The sequence below is a fragment of the Bubalus kerabau genome, chromosome 14, assembly GCF_029407905.1.
Source record: "Bubalus kerabau isolate K-KA32 ecotype Philippines breed swamp buffalo chromosome 14, PCC_UOA_SB_1v2, whole genome shotgun sequence".
Classification (NCBI taxonomy): Eukaryota; Metazoa; Chordata; class Mammalia; order Artiodactyla; family Bovidae; genus Bubalus; species Bubalus kerabau.
Window position 1 is genome coordinate 72,415,262 of NC_073637.1, and position 18,724 is coordinate 72,433,985.

Sequence of the window (18,724 nt, forward strand, 5' to 3'; positions counted from 1 at the left end):
CCGGTACTCCATGCTCACCTTGGATCCAGGTTGAACTGCTGTCTCTGACTAGGTCTCTGAATTGTCAAACTCACCCCTCAAAGCCACTTTCCAGGATTCTGTGAGCTGCCTCTGGGTAGGCATGCCCTTGGAAGAGGGCTAATTGTATCATGGGCTTCCCAGGTGGTGCTAGGGGTAAAGAACCCGCCTGCCGATGCAGGATATGTAAGAGACCTGGGTAAAATACTGGGTCAGGAAGATTCCCCTGGAGGAGGGCATGGCAATCCACTCCAGTCCTCTTGCCTGGGAAATGCTATGGACAGAGGAGCCTGGCAGGCTATAGTCCAAAAGGTCGCAAATAGTCAGACATGACTGAAGCGACTTTGTACACAGACACACCATTGTACCTTGCCTCTCTCACTTGGGCCTTCCCTTTATGGGGGCAGAAGAGATACAGCACAGTGAGAGCCAGAAGTGTTCAGAGAAGGAAAGACAACCTTCTCGGATGCTCAAAGAAGCTTTCTAGAAGGACAGTTTTGCACTGGGCTTTGAAGGCTACGTAAGTTTCACGAGCCAGAAAACAGAGGCTGCTTCCCAGAAAGCCTGGCTCAGGAACAAGCTCTTACGGAGGAGGAGGCAGGTGGGTGGAGCGGGAAGCCCAGAGGAGCTTCTCCCAGGGTTTTCTTCCGCCCCACCTTGGTGACCTACACGTGGGTGTTGGTGGGGAACAGAGGGCCCCCTTGCTCCGCACATCGCAGGCCAATAGTCAAATTGTGGCGTGGCTGTCTCTGTACTTGCCAAGTGTTTTTCTTGCAGATTTCTGATCTCAATGCATGATTTTCAGTGAAAATTCTTGTGATGTGCTTTTGATTTTCAGACTTCAAGACCCTCTGCTTTGTGCAAATCAACGTTATTGATATCAATGATCAGATCCCCATCTTTGAAAAGTCAAATGTGAGTAGTTGTCTCCTTGTTTTTGCTTTACTTTGTTTCTATTACCTGACCCCTGCTTCTGGGATAAAGACACAAACAGGAGTTAGGGATAATGCCAGATTTAATATCTTAGTTAATGCTCTGCTAGTAAACTCAGGCATCGTCTTCAGTGGAAACCTTCTGGGGACAGTAATGTTCACTGTTATAATATCTGCGAGCATCTGTTTATAAACTTTTGCCAACAGCTCATTTATTTCAAGGACTGCTTGAAAGCTGTAAGCACAGTCTTTGTCAAATTGAGATGAATCGAGTGGCTGCTTGCAGTTTGCCTTTATATATTTTGTGTGTGTAGGACAATAAATAGATAATTGCTAGGTTCTCAAACAAGAATTTTTTGACAAAATTTAAAATCTGGCAAAATATTGGCAATTTAAACTCACCTTGCATTAATTGAATAAGAATCCAGTAGTCATATACAGATGTGAGAGTATCCGAAGGCTGAGTGCCCAAGAATTGATGCCTTCGAACTGTGGTGCTGGAGAAGACTCTTAAGTGTCCCTTGGACTGCAAGAAGATCCACCCAGTCAATCCTAAAGGAAATCAACCCTGAATATTCATTGGAAGGATTGGTGCTGAAGCTGAAGCTCCAATACTTTGGCCACCTGATGCAAAGAGTCGATTCATTGGAAAAGACCCTGATGTTGGGAAAGATTGAAGACAGGAGGCGAAGGGGACGACAGAGGATGAGATGGTTGGATGGCATCATCAACTCAGTGCAAACTCTGGGAGACGGTGAAGGACAGGGAGGCCTGGTGTGCTGCACGCAGCACATGGGGCTGCAAAGAGTTGGACATGACTGAGCAACCGAATAACAACAACAACAAAGGTGAAGACAAAGCTAACCTCTGGTTTATGCCAAAAGAATGTGCTCAGGACACTTGCAAAAAAGAGAAGAACTGGGCAGAAAGAGCAGGAGAAAAAAGATCAGTTGACTATATCAAGAAGAATTCAAGCTAATTTACTGGTAATGTGGGCTTTGAACTTGGCAGTAGTTTTATCATTGCTTCCCTTAAAATGGATGCCTCTATTTATTTATTTTGGAGGAGAGAGAAGCTGTTTTGACTAGATAGTTATGTTTGAAGTCAGTGATGAGGCAGCCCCGAGCCTTGTGATGATGTTCATAAATCAAAATAAGGATAAAGCTGTGACAAAGAAAGGGAATTGATTTACAGGAGGGTTTGCAGAGGTAAAAAGTTTGACAATATAACTTGTGTAGCAGGCACTGAGGGTAAGTGAGCATGAGATGAAGAGCCTGTCTCTTCTTTGTCTCCATTCTCTTGGGTATTCGATCTTTTCTGTATGTTATAGTCTCCTCGCATTACATCTAGACAGTGCTTTTAGACTGAGAACAAGAGTTCTGCTTTAGGAATCTCAGAGCTTGGAAAGGCAAACAGGGCTCTAGAAAGTAGGAGTCCACTTCTTTTGCTGCTATGGTCCTCTCCTGGACCCTGCCTATTATCATCTTCATGATCGTGATGCCAAGAGACATGACCTGGGGGATTTTCAGTGGAGGAGTGAGAGATTAACAGCACCTGCTTTGGAGGTGGACAAGCATGGATTTGAACCCCAATTCTGTGACCAACTAGCTGTGTGGAGTGGGTTTCACCTCTCCAGTCTTTTGCTTCTCTGTCACATGGAGGTGATAACACAGCTATGTAGTAGGGCATTTTGTCTTGCTGCTTACCTTTTGAGCACTTATTATGTGCTAGGCATTCAGAGTTTTTATATGTATTATCTCTGCAAATCCAAACAGAAAATATAAAATAGCTTCCATTTTTATTATGTCCAATGGACAGAGGATGAACCTGAGACTTTAAAAAATCAGGTTACTTATTTCAATTCACCCAGGTAATAAGTGGCAAGCCTAGGATTCATACTGAGGCCATTTGACTCCAAAGTTCAGGCTCTTAACAACTATTCTGATTGATTAAGAATTAATTAAAATGATATATGTAAAGTGCTTGTGACATTGTAGGTACTCGATACATAGGAGCTATTTATCTGTCTCATTACTAACAACTATAATGATAGTTACTAAATATATTGGTTAATGGTAGTTATTAAATATATTGGATGTGGGTGGGAGAATCTGTTTTAGAATCCGATCAGTCGCTCTCTGAGAGGCTGTTTCTTGGTGTAACGGATATCAGTCTACAAGTGTGACTGATGTCAAAAGCAACTGCAACCTACTCATCAACGGGAAAAACATGCTTGGTAAGTATTGATGTAAACGATGACTTGTGTCCATTCTGAAACCAGAGGCAAGTTTTCTCGTTGATAATTGTGCTTGATGACAATGGACATTCTCACTGTTTCCTCCCCCTCTTTCCTTCTTAGTATGGAAACCTAACTTTCCCTGAAGACACAGCTGTGGGATCTGTCATCTTAACCATCCAGGCCACAGACGCTGATGAACCACATACTGGGAGTTCTAAAATCCTGTATCGAATTACACAGGGAGACAGTGAGGGACGTTTGGAGATTGAAACAGATCCCCAAACCAATACTGGATACGTCAAGCTTAAAAAGGTAAATCGCCCATTGAATGGAATTTGTCTTTTTCATAGATTAGTTTCCTTAGGACCATTCAGGGACCTATAAGCAGATGAATTGGCAGTGACCTCTCAGGCACGTGATGGACTCCTGGAACCCCCTCAGTCATTCCTGTCCTCGTGAAAGACAGAGGCCGGGATTCTTGCTCTGAGTCTGTCACTAGCTGACCAAGTAACCTTTGCAGAGGGAGGTAGGATTTTCATAAAAATTATAGAATGAATCGTTTTTAGTATTAGTATATCCCATGCAATAATTGGGAAATGCTTTTACTAAAAAATCGCTTACTTTTATCTGAAATCCAAATTTAACCAGGCATTCTTTATTTTTATTGACTAAATCTTGGGCAAGGTAGTGCTCAGGGCTTTATTTTTCCCTTTGCAGGTGTGGGATATGAGACTAGATGAATCCCATGAACCCTTTAGGATGTAGGCTGTTTATTCTAGTGGACCAGCCATAGGTTCCTCTTTTTAATAATGACTGGAGGTTGGTAGGTCTCCTTTAATAGGCAAGTTATAATAAATAAATTTATTCTCTCATACCTTCTTCCCTGCCCACTCCTTACATTCATCTTTTACGATGCTGCTGAGTCCACTGGCTCTTGCTTCATCTCTCCCTTTGTAAGGACTGGGTAGCCTGGAAGCCAAAATCTTGATGACCCTGATACTTGCTTCTTTATACAGGGTCTTCCCATTCTTCACTCAATCTACTCCTATCCCCTACTGTATACACCTGAAGTTTGGCCCTTTCCTCCCTGGCTGCCTCATTTATGCATGTAAACTGTGTATCAGATGACTCAACAGGAAGCGGCACTCAATGTCGTCCAATATCTTTAGAATGAAAAGAGATCAGAGTTACAGCAATAGAGACTCTGCAGACATGGTTGAATGCGGAAAGTTTGTAGTACAGTGTGTGGGAGGCTGCATCAGAAAGCTCTGAAGGAAAGTTTTGACCCAGAATAAAGGTAGAAACTGAAAATGAAGACAAAAGAAAATAATTTTACAGAAAATGGATAGAAGCATGGGGGAAAAAAAGTGCTGGTGCTGAAGGAAACTCTGGAGCAGAATCTCAGAATTTTGGTATCGTTCTGACCACACACCCCACCTGTGACAAAGGGCCTCACTGGGTTTCAGCTGTAAGGTTTGTGCATGGACCTACTTAAGCAGCAGTATTTTGTGTGAGTCTGACCTTTGAAAAAGGTGCCGTTACATCTTCCCCCTCTATTCATGGCTGCCTATATGGACACAAAAACCCAGAAGGAAAGGTCAGGGCCCTGAGTTTGCAATGGGTGGTCCAGGTGGCAGGCCTGGTCCTGGGGCAGGAGGCGGGGGCAGATAGCTTCCATCCTTCCCCAGGACCAGCACCCTCTAGGTGTCTAAGAGAAGATAAAGGCTTGTCCATCTCAGTATGAACGTCAGTAACTTTTCATGGTGGCTTGTGAACTAATGTAAGTTGATTTGACCATCTGTGGCTAACGGGCATCTATAGGGAACAGTTGGTAACCTTGATGATCAGCAGTAGGTGAAGGCTCTAATTTTCTTCCCACACCTTCCTTAACATGAGAGGGTGTGTTCCAGTACAGCGGGCCTCTGGCCAAAGTCTTGGTCACATCCTTATTTTGTTTGTGGTTATATGCCAAGTGTCCAGAATATTTGCACATAGTGGAGGTTCAATAAATCTTGGTTGCCTGAATACATAGTTCGTCCCATGTGCAATTAATAGCAAGCAGGTTTGAAAACCAGCATCCAGCTTGTGCTTTCGGCTTTCGGCTTGTGCTGTCCTGGCTCTCCGTCCCTCAGGCGCTGTAATCATTGTAGCCTAGAGACAGGATTCATCTGACTGTCCACAGAAAAGGTGACGATAGACCCGAACTGGAGTCCTGGAACTCTGAAGGGTATAAGCTGCTGGGCCAGCCAGATGCTACGTTCTTCTTCAAGAATGTATTTTTCCACCAAATTGCATGTCTTGAATACCACTGATATCACAAAAACCTCTTTCCAAGATCACTTTGCTAATTAACAAGCCTTCTATGTAGCTTGAGACAGTGCTAGCTCAGAGCCTGTAGCAGCTGCCTCTGGGGTGTGGCTCTGATTGGGGTCTTTCAAATGCTAAGCCAGCCCAGAGGTGTGCATCCCTGACCAGGATGCACTGATGTCAGCCAACCGCCCCTCGGGTGTGTGTCCTTGCCATGACAGATGTGTTCATGCAGTTTTCAGATTTTTAAACTTAGACTCTACTATGTGGTTTCTCTGTTGGCTCAGTGGTAAAGAACCTGCCTGCAATGCAGGAGATACAGGAGGCATGGGTTCGATTCCTGGGTCAGGAAGACCCCCTAGAGGAGGGTATGGCATCCCACTCCAGCATTCTTGCCTGGAGAATCCCATGGACAGGGGAGCCTGGTGGGCTACACGTCCACAGGGTCACAAAGAGTCAGACATGACAGAAGCGACTGAGCACGCACGCATGTGGTTTCTCACGCATAGCTTAGTTAGCCTTACTTCTAATCCCCTCCTCATTAAGCCTTCCATTGCTTCAGAACCATTGTATTGGTCATTTAAAAAAAAAATTTTAATCCCAATGTTAAACTATCACGATCCTATCAGCACCTGTTCACCTGAATTAAATGTGCAAATGAAAGTGAACGTCACTCAGTGGAGTCCGACTCTTTGCGACCCCATGGACTATACAGTCCATGGAATTCTCCAGGCCAGAATACTGGAGTGGGTAGCCTTTCCCTTCTCCAGGAGGTCTTCCCAACCCAGGGATCGAACCCAGATCTCCCCCATTGCAGGCAGATTCTTCACCAGCTGAGCCATAAGGGAAGCTCAAGAATACTGGAGTGGGTAGTCTATCCCTTCTCCAGGGGATCCTCTGGACCCAGGAATCGAACTGGGGTCTCCTGCATTGCAGGTGGATTCTTTACCAACTGAGCTATGAGGGAAGCCCTAAATGTGCAAATGGCAACAGGTAAAATTCACCAAGGAGCGCACACTCCACAACTGAAGCCCCTTTCGCTTCATGAAGCACTTTTGCACATACTTCTTTGCCTCTCAAGCTGATCCCAAGGGAGGCATAAACAGTCCCATCATCCAGCTGAGGTTCAGGCTCACGAGTTACAGTCAGCCCCTCTGCTAGATGAAGGAGCTGGGAACTTGACCCCTGGCTTCTGACTCCTTTCAGGAAAGGACTGCTATGGCAGCCTGGGATTGCCATGTACTAGTTCTGCGACCTTGACACAAATGTTGTAACCTCTCAGACCTCAGTTTTCTGATCTGAAAACCTAAATTGGTGGAACCTTCTTGATGAGGATCCTGGAGGATTCAGTGCAAAAATACACACATAACTTTTAAGATGTGTGAGGGCAGAAGCTAGGACTCTGGCTGTGGACAGATGAGACGTTTTCTCTTCTTGCCAAGGGGGCCAAACTTGCCTGATCCCAGAGTGCCCTCTGGGGACAGCTGACTCTGGCTCTCTGGCGGGGGGAGGGAGGGGGCCTGGAAATCAGTCTTCTTAGCAAGTGCCCTGGGAAGGCTTTCTCCTCTACTCTTGAGTAATCACTGCTCTTCAGGGTGGATACCAGGTGTGTGGAAAGCCCAGCCTGGTGTCCTACAATGTAATTCAATTATGACACTTGTCTGTTGGGAGACAGCATCCGACCCCCCAGGTTAAGGGCTCAGTTCCACTCTCCCTCCCCACTTCAGAAGCCAGTAGCAAGTCCCAGGTTGTCACCTGTTCTTCTGACTGACTGGCTATACATCAGAGGTTCACAACTCCCTCCTTAAGTTCCAACATTTGCTAGAACAGCTCACAGAGCGCACGCAAATGTATTTACCAATGTATCATGTAATAAAGGATATGATGAAGGATCCAGCGGAGCAGCCAGATGAAGAGATAGATGGGGTGAGGCCTGGGAGGACCCCGAGAGCAGGAACTTCTGTCTCATGGAGTTGAGCTGTGTGTCACTTCCTCAGCTCGTGGATGTGCTCACTAACCCAGAAGCTCTCTGAATGCCTTACTCTGGGGATGTTTATTGAGGCTTCATCATGTAGACATGATTGATCATGAACTCAGTCTCCGGCCCCTGTGCCCTTCCTGGGAGGTGGAAGGGGTTGTGCTGAAAATCCCAAGCTTCTAACCATGCCTTGGTCTTGGTCTGGTAACCTGTTCCCGTCCTGGTTACCAGGAGACACCAAGAGTCACCTCATTAGAACAAAAGGCGTCCCTATCACCCAGGAAATTGCAAGGGATTTAGGAGCTCAGTGTCAGGAACCAGAGGAAAAGACCAAGATGTACTTCTTCTGTGAATTCATATGCCCCAAGTGATGCTTGGGAATAAACACGTTTTAGAACTGCTGTCCTCCCTGTCTTTACCGCCACCCTGAGCTCTGGCCTATTGAGTGATAGATCAACATATTCTTGAGACCAAGCAGGTATCAGGAGCCAGAAAGGCTATTTCTCTGAGCCCTGCCAGACTCATCAATAACTCTCCTGAAATTGAAATTCAGAGGTTTGTTTTGGCTTTAATTTTTTTTTTTTTTTTGATACAAATTTTGTCACTTCTTCATTATGGCTGGTCCTTTTGAATTCTCAGTACATGATGTATTTTTAAGCAGCTAGAATATCATGTGGAAAGCTAATGTGCGTTTTTTTCTCATCACTGATTATGGATGAAAATGTTAAATGTCCCCGGTCTCAGCTCCTTTCCTTCAGCACTTTATCTCTTCTTCCAGGTTGAATCTAAATCATGGGGTTGACCTTTCAAGCAGTCATGTACAGAAGAGGGATTGTGGCATAAGTGGGTATTTTCTGCCTACCTGATGAGTAAGGTCATGAGGGTCTCTTGACTTGACTCTGCAGGCATAGCCCTGTGTAGTGAAAGACAGGGCACATGGTTTGACAAAGCCTGTTCTTGATTAAACTCTGCTGGTTATCACTTGCTAATTTTAGTATCTTCCATTTCTAATTTTTTCCTGGAAAATGTGGTTCCGTGTGGTTTCCTGGTGTGAAAGTTAAGCAGACTGACTGATAGCAAGCTGTTACTTCCATTCAGTAAGGGTTGAAGGAATACTGACACCCTCTCCTAACAGGCCTCCCTGCCCTGGTCAGATTGGCTCAAATCCACCCCTCCCCTAGCGCCTCCCAGAGTTAACTTCCTCCAATACAAGTTCCACCTTGTCAGTCTTGTGCTCGCCGCCTCTCTCTGTTCATCAAGGATCAGGTCCCAGCTTCCTAGCTTGACGTGTATCGTCTTCTCCATCACCTCTCTCTTCTCTCAGGTCACACATTCTGTCCTGCTAACTCCCGCTGCTCCTTATTTGCAGGTACACCATTTCGTTTCTGTATCCCTCACCTCTGGTTTCTGTATCTTTCACCTCACCTCACCCTCACCTTTCCGTGAAAGGATCGGAAAGCCAGGGAGGGGACTTAGGACCTGTTTGATATAAGGATGAGGTGTGTGTCCTCTGCCCGAGCTCACAGAGTGCTGTGCTGCTTGTCTGAGCCTGGTCTTGGCTTGACCCACAAGGAACAGATTGCCGCATCCTTGGTCCACATGGCGGGCTTGCTCTGGGGGCTGTTGGCTTCCTGCTTCATCTACCAGACTTTTAGTTTGACGACCCTGCCCTCCTCCCCTGAGATGATGGGTGGATCCCTGGGAGTCAGACGCTCCAGCATGCACACATCTTTTCCCAACTCCCCTGGGTGGGAAGCCCTATCCCACCATGAGGTCTTGACCAAGAGGTCATCATGGGGTCATACCCTGTAGGCACTGGATGCTTATTTCTATGAAAATCCTCTCTTTTTACATCTCAGCTGGATTACAAAATTTTATATCCTGCATTTTAACAAGAGCCGATTCATTCTCAGATGACCTTGAGTCTTTACACATAATTCTTTCTCATTCATATGAGGAAATTTTCTATCTTACTTCCTTTTGAGCTAGTAATTGGGTTGCGATATTGTGTGTGTTTGTGTGTTCATGGAGGAGAGGGTTTCTAAAGAGTGAAGATTTTCTCCAGAATCTCTTTCCCACTGGAGCCTGCAAGGGCTTGAGAAGGACCAAGACCTTCTCATTTTTGTATTTCCTAATGGGTATACTATGCACACTGTTTGTCAGGGAAGTGATGAGAAGCAAAGAATACAATACAGTTCCTCTTCTCAGACAGCTCATGGCCAGTAAGGATCTGGAATAGAGAAGCAAGCAATTAGGATCCTGAGTTAAGTCCTATAAGATTACAGAAGGCATGGAGCTCATCTATTTGGGGATACAGACTGGGATTTGGGGAAGATGGTATGCAGAGAACAGCACTGAGCCAACTTTTGACTGATGGGGAGAATTTTTTCAGATGTTGAGGGAAGAGCAGGCTGAGCTAATGCAGTCATGTGTCAGCTTTTCTTCTTTATGAAAGGAAAATACCATTTTTGTTTAACTGATGAGAAACTGATATAAACTAAAGTTAAAGAACTGACAGCTTCCCAAGAGATCCTGGGTCCTCCAGGCCTGGAAGAGTGAATAAAACAGGGCGGTTCCCAGAATCTATAATGTGCTTTTTGAGCTTTTCTCTGGTTCCTTCATCTTTTTGAGGTCATGGGTACCTTCGAGACTCTGACAAAAGCTACATAACCTCTCCTGATGAAAAAATTCATGTATGCACAAACATAAAAAATTCAATGGAGTAAGTTTAAGGATCAAATTGGCTTTATTAAATAATTCATAAGTCAAGTGTCATTCCATTTAGCAAATAGAAAGGAGCTCTACCAAGCTGTAGAAAAGGAAAGATTTTTAAAGGTAGAATGGGAGTGGAAAAAGGAAATTATTGGCAAAGAATGTCTTGTTTCAGACAAGGTTGCCTTCCTAAAAGGAACAAAAGGGCCTACTGGGTTGATTACCTCACTAGGGCTGACCAGATTCAAGACTGACTGGTTAAAGTTGCATTCCTGGGGCAGGGATTGAGAATGCAATAAGTCAGGTATTAAGTTTTGTTGCTGACATGGGGTTTGGCACAAGTGATTCTATTTTGGGCCTGCTGTTTCTTTAAAGTGTGTGCATGCTCAGTTGTGTCTGACTTTTTGCAACCCCAAAGAGCCCAACTCTTTGTGGACTGTAGCCCACGAGGCTTCTCTGTCCATGAGATTCTCCTGGCAAGAATACAGGAATGGGTTGCCATTTCCTTCTCCAGGGGATCTTCCCGAGCCAGGAATCGAACCCACGTCTCCTGCGTCTCCTGCACCACAGGTGGATGCTTTACTGATGAGCCACCGGGGAAGCCCTTTAACAGTTTCCCCATTTTGATCAGATTCTCGCTTATCTGAGAAATGTGATAAAAACTTGAAGCATTAAATGCCACTATCAGATACTGCTCTTTAGTTCTTTCTTCTGTTGATCTTCTGTGTGATATTCACAGGTCATAATGGTTTTTTGTTTTGTTTTGTTTTGTTTTTTTACTTAATCCCTGTGATATTCACAGGTGTCAACTGCAGGTTTAGAGTTTTTAAGTTGGTTATTCTTTCTGTCCCCTTTCTGATGTTCTTAGTCTTAGTGAGACTTGGTAGTGAGTGCTTGTGAGCATGTATTTAAAGCTTTTGAGAGAATGCAGCACATGAGAGAGAGTACTCTGATTCTAACAAGCAGGATAATTCCTTGTGTTTGGAGTGTACCTTTGAGCCATGGCCCCCAAGACCCAAACCAATCAAATGCAAATAATTCAAAGAAAGATTCCATGGCAGAAGTCATCCTTTGAAGGCAAGTGGCTTGTTCAGTGATCTGATGATCCTGAATTTCTGCTGTCCCGAAAGTGTTCTCCAGGTACAGCAGGTGGTGTTGGCTACAGCATAGACATCTCCTTGCTCACCTGAAAGAGAATCAAGGGCTATCTTATATCAAGAACAACTTTGGCCAGAAAGTCTTAAGATTTTTGTTGGGCAGCTATTGCTCTAACAGTGAATTTTTCAATATTTTCAAGAATTAAGGAAAGGTTCCTAATCATATTCTGGTTTACATGCACTGTTAACCAAGGAGGGCTTCCCTGGTGGCTCAGACGGTAAAGAATCCACCAGCAAATCGGGAGACCTGGATTCTATCCCTGGGTTGGGAAGATCCCCTGGAGAAGGGAAAGGCAACCCACTCCAGTATTCTGGCCTGGAGCATTCCATGGACTGTATAGTCCATGGGGTCTCAAAGGGTCAGACACGACTAAGCAACTTTCACTTCACTTCACTTAAGAAGAATGCACCGGCTAAAGAAAGGGAATCCTGAGTCATGAATACGTCTTGACAATTCCTTTCTAACTCATTTACTGATGTAAATCCAGGGAGTTCAACCAATGAGGTGTCTCAGTTGATTTGTGAACACTCAGGGGCGCAGTTAGATAACCTAGGAGACATTGCCTGATGACAATGTACCAGCCGTCTAGGTACATACGGAGAATGATAACCATCACAGACAAAGATAAATGCTGTCAGGACACAAATTGCTTCCATCGAGGCAGCACTGTTAGTGGGTTCACTCGTAGGGATAGTTAGTTGTATACGCCTGTTCAAGTTAGATGTCATTTAGGTTTTCTCCCAGCCCCAAATCCTAGTTGTTTTAAATTTCAGAGGCTGCCTCCCTTAGCGACGGCCTGGGAGATACAGATGGTGGTTTACCTTTCCAGGCCAATGCCAGAGTGAAGGAAAGGGAAGGGAAAAAAAGAGAGTTTCATGTTCAGCTGAAGTATGAAGTGTTGATCTGATGTCCTGGAAGGGAGCATCTACCGCACTGTCAGCTGCCTCTCTTCCTACTCAATCTGATTTGGAGATTCAGTATTTTTATAAGACCAGATGTCCGGTGGACCCCTCTTCAGCTGTGAGATGTGTATCTAAGGTTTAAGACTCTAAAGTTTGGCTGCCGTGTGGGGAGTAAGGAGGACCGGGCAGATCCCTTCCAAGGAGGTTCAAGGGCAGCCTTTGTTCTCACCGATTCCAATTCAGAAAGGTGGGAGACACCTGAAACATTAGCTTGGAGAGTTGTAGCCAGATATTTGAGGAAACTAGAAAAATTCAGGATCCAGTCCAGTTTATGGGTATATGTGTGCATGCTAAGTTGCTTCAGTCACGTCCAACTCTTTGCAACCCTATGGACTATACCTCGCCAGGCTCCTCTGTCCATGGGATTCTCCAGGCAAGAGTCCTGGAGTGGGTTGTCATGCCCTCCTCCAGGGGATCTTCCTGACACAGGGATCAACCCTCATTTTTTGTCTCCTGCATTGGCATCGGGTTCTTTACCACTAGCACCACCTGGGAAGCTGAGACTAATGTGCTATGCTGTGCTTAGTCACTCAGTCATGTTCGATTCTTTGTGATCCCATGAACTATAGCCTGCCAGGCTCCTCTGTCCATGGGGAATGTAAAGGTTCAAATAGAATTTTTCTCTCTACAATTATTCCTGCTTTTTAAAAAATTCTTTATAAGGATAACCCCAGTAAAGTAATTTTTTTTGCATTAAATTTGGCTTGATTATTTACATAAGCACAGCAAGAATAGTGATTGACCATGTAAGCTCATCAGAGAAGACAATGGCAACCCATTCCAGTACTCTTCCCTGGAAAATCCCATGGACAGAGGAGCCTGGTAGGCTGCAGTCCATGGGTCGCTAGAAGTCGGATATGACTGAATGACTTCACTTTTACTTTTCACTTTCATGCATTGGAGAAGGAAATGGCAACCCACTCCAGTGTTCTTGCCTGGAGAATCCCAGGGATGGGGAAGCCTGGTGGGCTGCCGTCTATGGGGTCGCACAGAGTCGGACACGACTGAAGTGACTTAGCATAGCATAGCATGTAAGCTCATGCTGGAATCTTCAAAGCAAAGTACTCTCTGAGTCTATACACATCTCTCTCAAATGTGACAATCCAGTCCAAGCCTTAGCAATGTAATCAATGTTTCCAAATGTGTTCCATTATGAGGAGAACAGATTCTTATTGAACATATGTGAATGACTATCTATATTGCCATGAAAAGAATATATTGAGAGTTTCTGAATTCTGGAAAGATCACCTAGAAAAAAAATGTCATTTTTGTTTAAAAAGGTATGCTTTATCGATTGCTGTAAGTCATAGATTACTTAAAAGAAAACATTTCTTTAAATCTGGAAAAACAAAACATTAAGAAATATGTACTGTATTAGAACAGAAAGTCATACAAATTATAATCAACCTCCTCAGTTTATTTAGTTCAATGTAATTAATACTGGCTCTATTTTAATCTAGTTTTTCTGTTATTCTGGAATTCTTATCCAGTTTAGTTTTATGATTTTAAAATGATCAGATATTCTAGAATACCTGTCAGAGCCCTTTTTATGTGTTTCTCTGAAGATGAAATAGTTTTGTAGGAATACTTTTGCAAAAGCATCAGAATAAAATAATTAGCTATCTGTAAATGACAAAATTCTTAAAATGTCCATTATTAAATATCTGATAAGAATTCATTGTAATGGAATTGACAAGAAAATTTGGTAATTTTTGCAATGCGTAATGTTTAAGATAATTAGAATTATGACTGATAACATCATACCAGAAAATAATAGATTTCCAGGAATTTTGTATAATTTCTATAACATTTACATACCTATGTAAATATAACATAAAGAAGGTTTGGACTTCCCTAGTGGCCCAATGGACTTGGGTTCGATCCCTGCTCTGGGAAGATTCCACACGACACATTAAAACCATGCACAACAACTGCTAAAGCCCATGCACTTTAGAGCCCATGGTTTGCGTGAGAAGCCTGAGGACGGCAACTAGAGAGTGGCCCCCGCTCGTTGCAACTAGAGAAAGCCTGTGTGCAATGAAGACCTGGTGCAGCCAAAAATAAATACATTTTTTTAAAAAAAAGAAAAAAGCCTGAACACTCAAATCATTAAAAAAAAAAAAGGCTTAGTATTACTTGTTTGACAAAGTTTTCCATGTAATTTAACATATCAAATAATCTTAATTAGTGGAACATCTCTCTTTTTATAAGGAGAAAGAAAATGTCTTTTCTGATTTTTCCAAAGTACTTCTGGAAAATCCCAAAGTTATTTCCAGGTCAAAAAGACTTCACTTATAATTTGATTTTGGGAAGTTCTGTCAAAAAATTCAAAAGATTTGGACACAACTAAAAAGGATCACAGATCATTATGAAACAATACTTAATTATCCACTTAATTATTTCAAGAGCAAATGCAGTAAGTTACATACTTCTGAGCCAAACTTTGCTTTTCTAATATTGAGACAACTCAGTTTACTTAAATAATCAAAGAGTTGATAATAAAGATATAAAACACAAAAAATTATTTTGATAAAACACAAAGTCTTTGCTTTCTAAATAGATTGTTTTAAAGATAAAAACTTTTCAAATTTCTCATAAAGAGTAGATCTTTTTTTATTAATAGATCTAATAAAATTTGTCCTTTTAGCAGATGAAAGAAAATTAAGTTTTAGCTTTACATAAGAATATTCTTGTAATAACAGTTTTTTTAGCTAATTGACCGCACAGGATTTCCTCTTTTTTCCTCTTTTTCTTTCTTTCATTCTTCTTTATTTTCTATGTCCATAGTTTTTCCTTATTTTTTTTCCTTCCTATTTTAAAATAACTAGAGAAAAAAAACCACTTTTATTTCCCTCAACAAAATATATTGCCATACCTCATACTCTTTTTAACAAAACAAAACAAAAAAGCCTCCAAAACAAAAAATACATCCTATTCTCCTTGCATACACAATTAATTCTTATTGTCTTAAATTACATGAGTGACCGAGCTTGCACACGTTAGAATTCTTAACACTTAGAAGCCTTAATTTATAGTGAATACTTGCTAAGCAGTTATGAACTGTTACCCTAGCATTCTTTAGACTAGCAAATTCATGAATACATTTCATAATTTTTAGAAAAATATGCTTCCTCATAGTAAACATTTTTAATGTGGCACTAGCCATATATACTAATAGATCCAAATATCTTTAGTTCCTCTGCAAAAGGAAACCAAAGTGGGTAAAATCTATGTTCAGTAATTAATGTTTTAGTGTTTTATCTTACTTAGAAGTGATCTAGATGTTCAGTGAACTTCTGTGGAGGGGAGCAGTAGGAATTACATCAGTCCTGTAGTCTTTTTTGGATACCTTTTATATCTCTAATTTTTTATCAGGCTTTTGCAATGAAATTTTCAATGAAACTATTTTGGAATTTTGAAGTATTTTGGAGGCTTCTTCATGCCAATTAAAATAGATATTCCTTGCTTTTAAGTGCTCTTCTTAAATGCTCTTGTCTAATTGGAACATTCCTCTTAATGGCCATTGTAATTCCCCTTAAGACTGACAGCAGTTTGCTAGGAACCTTAGCTGCGTTCGGAGTTCAACCTCCATTTCTTTCTGTTCAGCCATGTTTGGGGCCCCAGTTTGATGTTACCAACGCCAAGTTCTCATGCACAAAATTCTAGGTTGTCTTTAGTAAGGTTTTGGCCATTTTGAGGGGTAGGTATTTATAGTTTCTGAGACAGTTTTTAGATGTAAAATGAGCAGGTATGCTCTAGTTTATGCTAACCTCTCCCACCCACCAAGAGTTTAAGTTCTTTTATTTTGAAATGCGAATCCTGAGGTTTCTGGGAAATCATTCTCCATACAATCTGGTTGCTGTTTAGCTGCTGCTGTGTGCAGCTCTTCAACCCCATGGTCTGTAGCTGCTTCAGCTTCCTCTGTCCATGGGATTCTCCAGGCAAGAATACTGGAGTGGGTTCCCATTTCCTTCTCTAGGGGATTCCCTGGACCTAGGGATTGAACTTGCATCTCCCGTATTGGCAGGTGGAATTCTTTACCACTGAGCCACCAGGGAAGCCCCACACCATGTGGAAATCTCTGTATAAGCATTTCCCAGTGACTTCTGAGAACTGTCTTGAGAGAATCAATAAATTTCTGATGAATGAATGAATTATCCCAGGATTAAATAAATTGGAGGAGTGCTGTATTGATTCCCTCTTCTGGGAGAGTCAGAACACACATTAGCATATTCAAAGTCCTGGTAAGTCCTGTAGCAAAAGCTTCTCCATGGCTCTGCTATCCAGAGAAAAAGTTTTTGCTGACACTAGATTAAGAACGGATGCTCTGTCAGAGCTTTTTTTAGGGCGCCTTGGGGAGGGGGCGGATTTTAAGGGAGTTAATTATCCCCCAATTGATTTTCGTTCTTTTTCCCCCTGTACAGCCTCTTGATTTTGAAACAGTAGCCATTCATAATATTGTAGTCCAAGCAGAAAATCCTGAGCCTCTGGTGCCTGGTGTACAGTATAATGCCAGCTCTTCTGCTACCTTCAGACTGATGGTGACAGACGTGAATGAGGCCCCGCAATTTTTCCAACAAGTATCTGAAGCAAAAGTCAGTGAGGCTGTGGTTAAAGGCACAAAAGTGGGCAACATGACTGCCAAGGATCCGGAAGGTCTGGACGTCAGGTAGAGAGGAGCTGTGCTGGGAAGCTTGGCTGGGTGCTGTAGTCACGGCCCGTGGGAGGAGGAAGGGCTGGGGGGCGGGTGGGCAGAGAAGCTGGCCTGACTTGAGGGCTCTCCCCTAAAGTAAGTTACTACATAACTTACTGTATGTAACTTACTGCCAGGGATCTGAAGCTGTGTCCCAGTGTGCTTGGTGAATCTGCCCTTGGTTTTGGCAGGCGCCAGTCACCTGGGGGGCATTGGGGAGCATCCAGACTTGGGAGTGGGAAACAGGTCAGATTCCAGCCCAGCCTGCCTACTGCAGTCCCAGCTGAGCAGTCCAGGAGGTGGGGCTGGAGACCCGGCTGCCCAGAGGTAGGCTCTGTGTCTGGACCAGTCACAGGGCCAGGGTCCGGAGACAAGCTCCAGCTCCTGAGGCAGACGGGCGTTCTAGACAGCAAAATAAAGCAGAAACCTGATGGGGTGGACTCAGCCACCTGAGAGGGTGAAGGGAACCTTCTCCGTGAGGAGATCTTCAGAGCAGGTCCAGGGGAGCTCAGCCCTGGAAAGGTAAGTACGTGGGCTAAGATGGTTAGACAAGATGTGTAAGTATTTCCATTTTAGTAGTTCTCATTTGTTTTTCAGGGTGATAGAACCCACACAGATTTTCCTTAAATATATGCAACAATAATCAAATTTTCCAAGATAACAGATGTATGTGTATACATCCATGTCTGTATCAATATCTATAACCTTCTTAAGATCATCTCGTTAATAAGCCCAAGGACAGGACTTGAACCTGAATCTTTTGTTTCTATTGTATAACATCAGCTCTACTGTCCATGGCATGACAAATATTTTAGTATGGCTTAAAACCCATGCAAGTGATTATGAATGCTATGAATGACAATTCCTTAAGTGTCTCTAAATATTTGAGGGGAGTCTTGCCTCCCACTGAGTGATCCTTTTGGTACCTGGAATCAGTTTCAAGACGTTTTTCTGATTGTTTGTTGGAATAAAGTTCCCACCTACTATTTTACACTGCAAGCACTTATCAACTTTCACAAAGACAAATAAGAGAAAGGAAAGAAGAGATGTGTTGTACTGGATGGTTAGTGTAGATACTACTCTGTACATCAGAGTCACTAATCGTGATGGGGCACAAAATGTTCCTGATTTTACAACAGTTTACTCTTTAACAAATGCTTCCATCTCCTTCATGAGAATGCCATGAGAAAGTCATTAGTCAAGGGCAAGTGAGTAAAAATTTGAGTTTATGAGTGGAGAAAACAAAGTCATTTAAGAACATTCCTCAGATGTTCATTCTTTTATCTGAGGAAATGATGTGATGTATGTACTATTAAGTTAAAATCAGGAAGATGAGTAAGAAAGATAATGTCCTGGCAGAAACAAATGAAAAAAGTACTTCATGAATGGAGAGTAATCAATAGTTGGGATGCTAGGAGTAAGTCATTTAAGATTTAAGGATAACTCCAAAGCTCCTGCTAAAACCTGAGCAATTTAATTCTCTTTCTTTTAGACCCGCAAACTTGGAATCCATTAGTACCCAATGGATCCTAATCCAATCTATCAATAAATATTAGTGATTCTTTCATTGAACTATATCCAGAATTGACCTGCTTCTCATCACTTCCTCAGTGATCCAGGCCACATTATCAACTCTTCCACCCATCCATTCACTGCAATGGGAGTGGGTCTTTAAAAAAAGCAAAATCACATAACTCCTCTGAAAACCCTCCAGAAGGTTCTCCA

General features: G+C 42.8%; 1 protein-coding gene across 3 annotated transcripts in view; it reads left to right on the forward strand.

Annotated features, from left to right (window-relative positions):
* The window catches only part of CDH17 (cadherin 17), a 77,034-nt gene that overhangs the window by 44,543 nt on the left and 13,767 nt on the right, over positions 1–18,724 (forward strand). For all 3 annotated transcript variants that reach the window (XM_055546656.1, XM_055546658.1, XM_055546657.1), the window contains 3 exons: positions 857–933; positions 3,310–3,501; positions 16,731–16,975. In XM_055546656.1, coding sequence (XP_055402631.1) covers positions 857–933; positions 3,310–3,501; positions 16,731–16,975 — 514 coding nt within the window. The remainder of the gene's footprint in view (positions 1–856; positions 934–3,309; positions 3,502–16,730; positions 16,976–18,724) is intronic.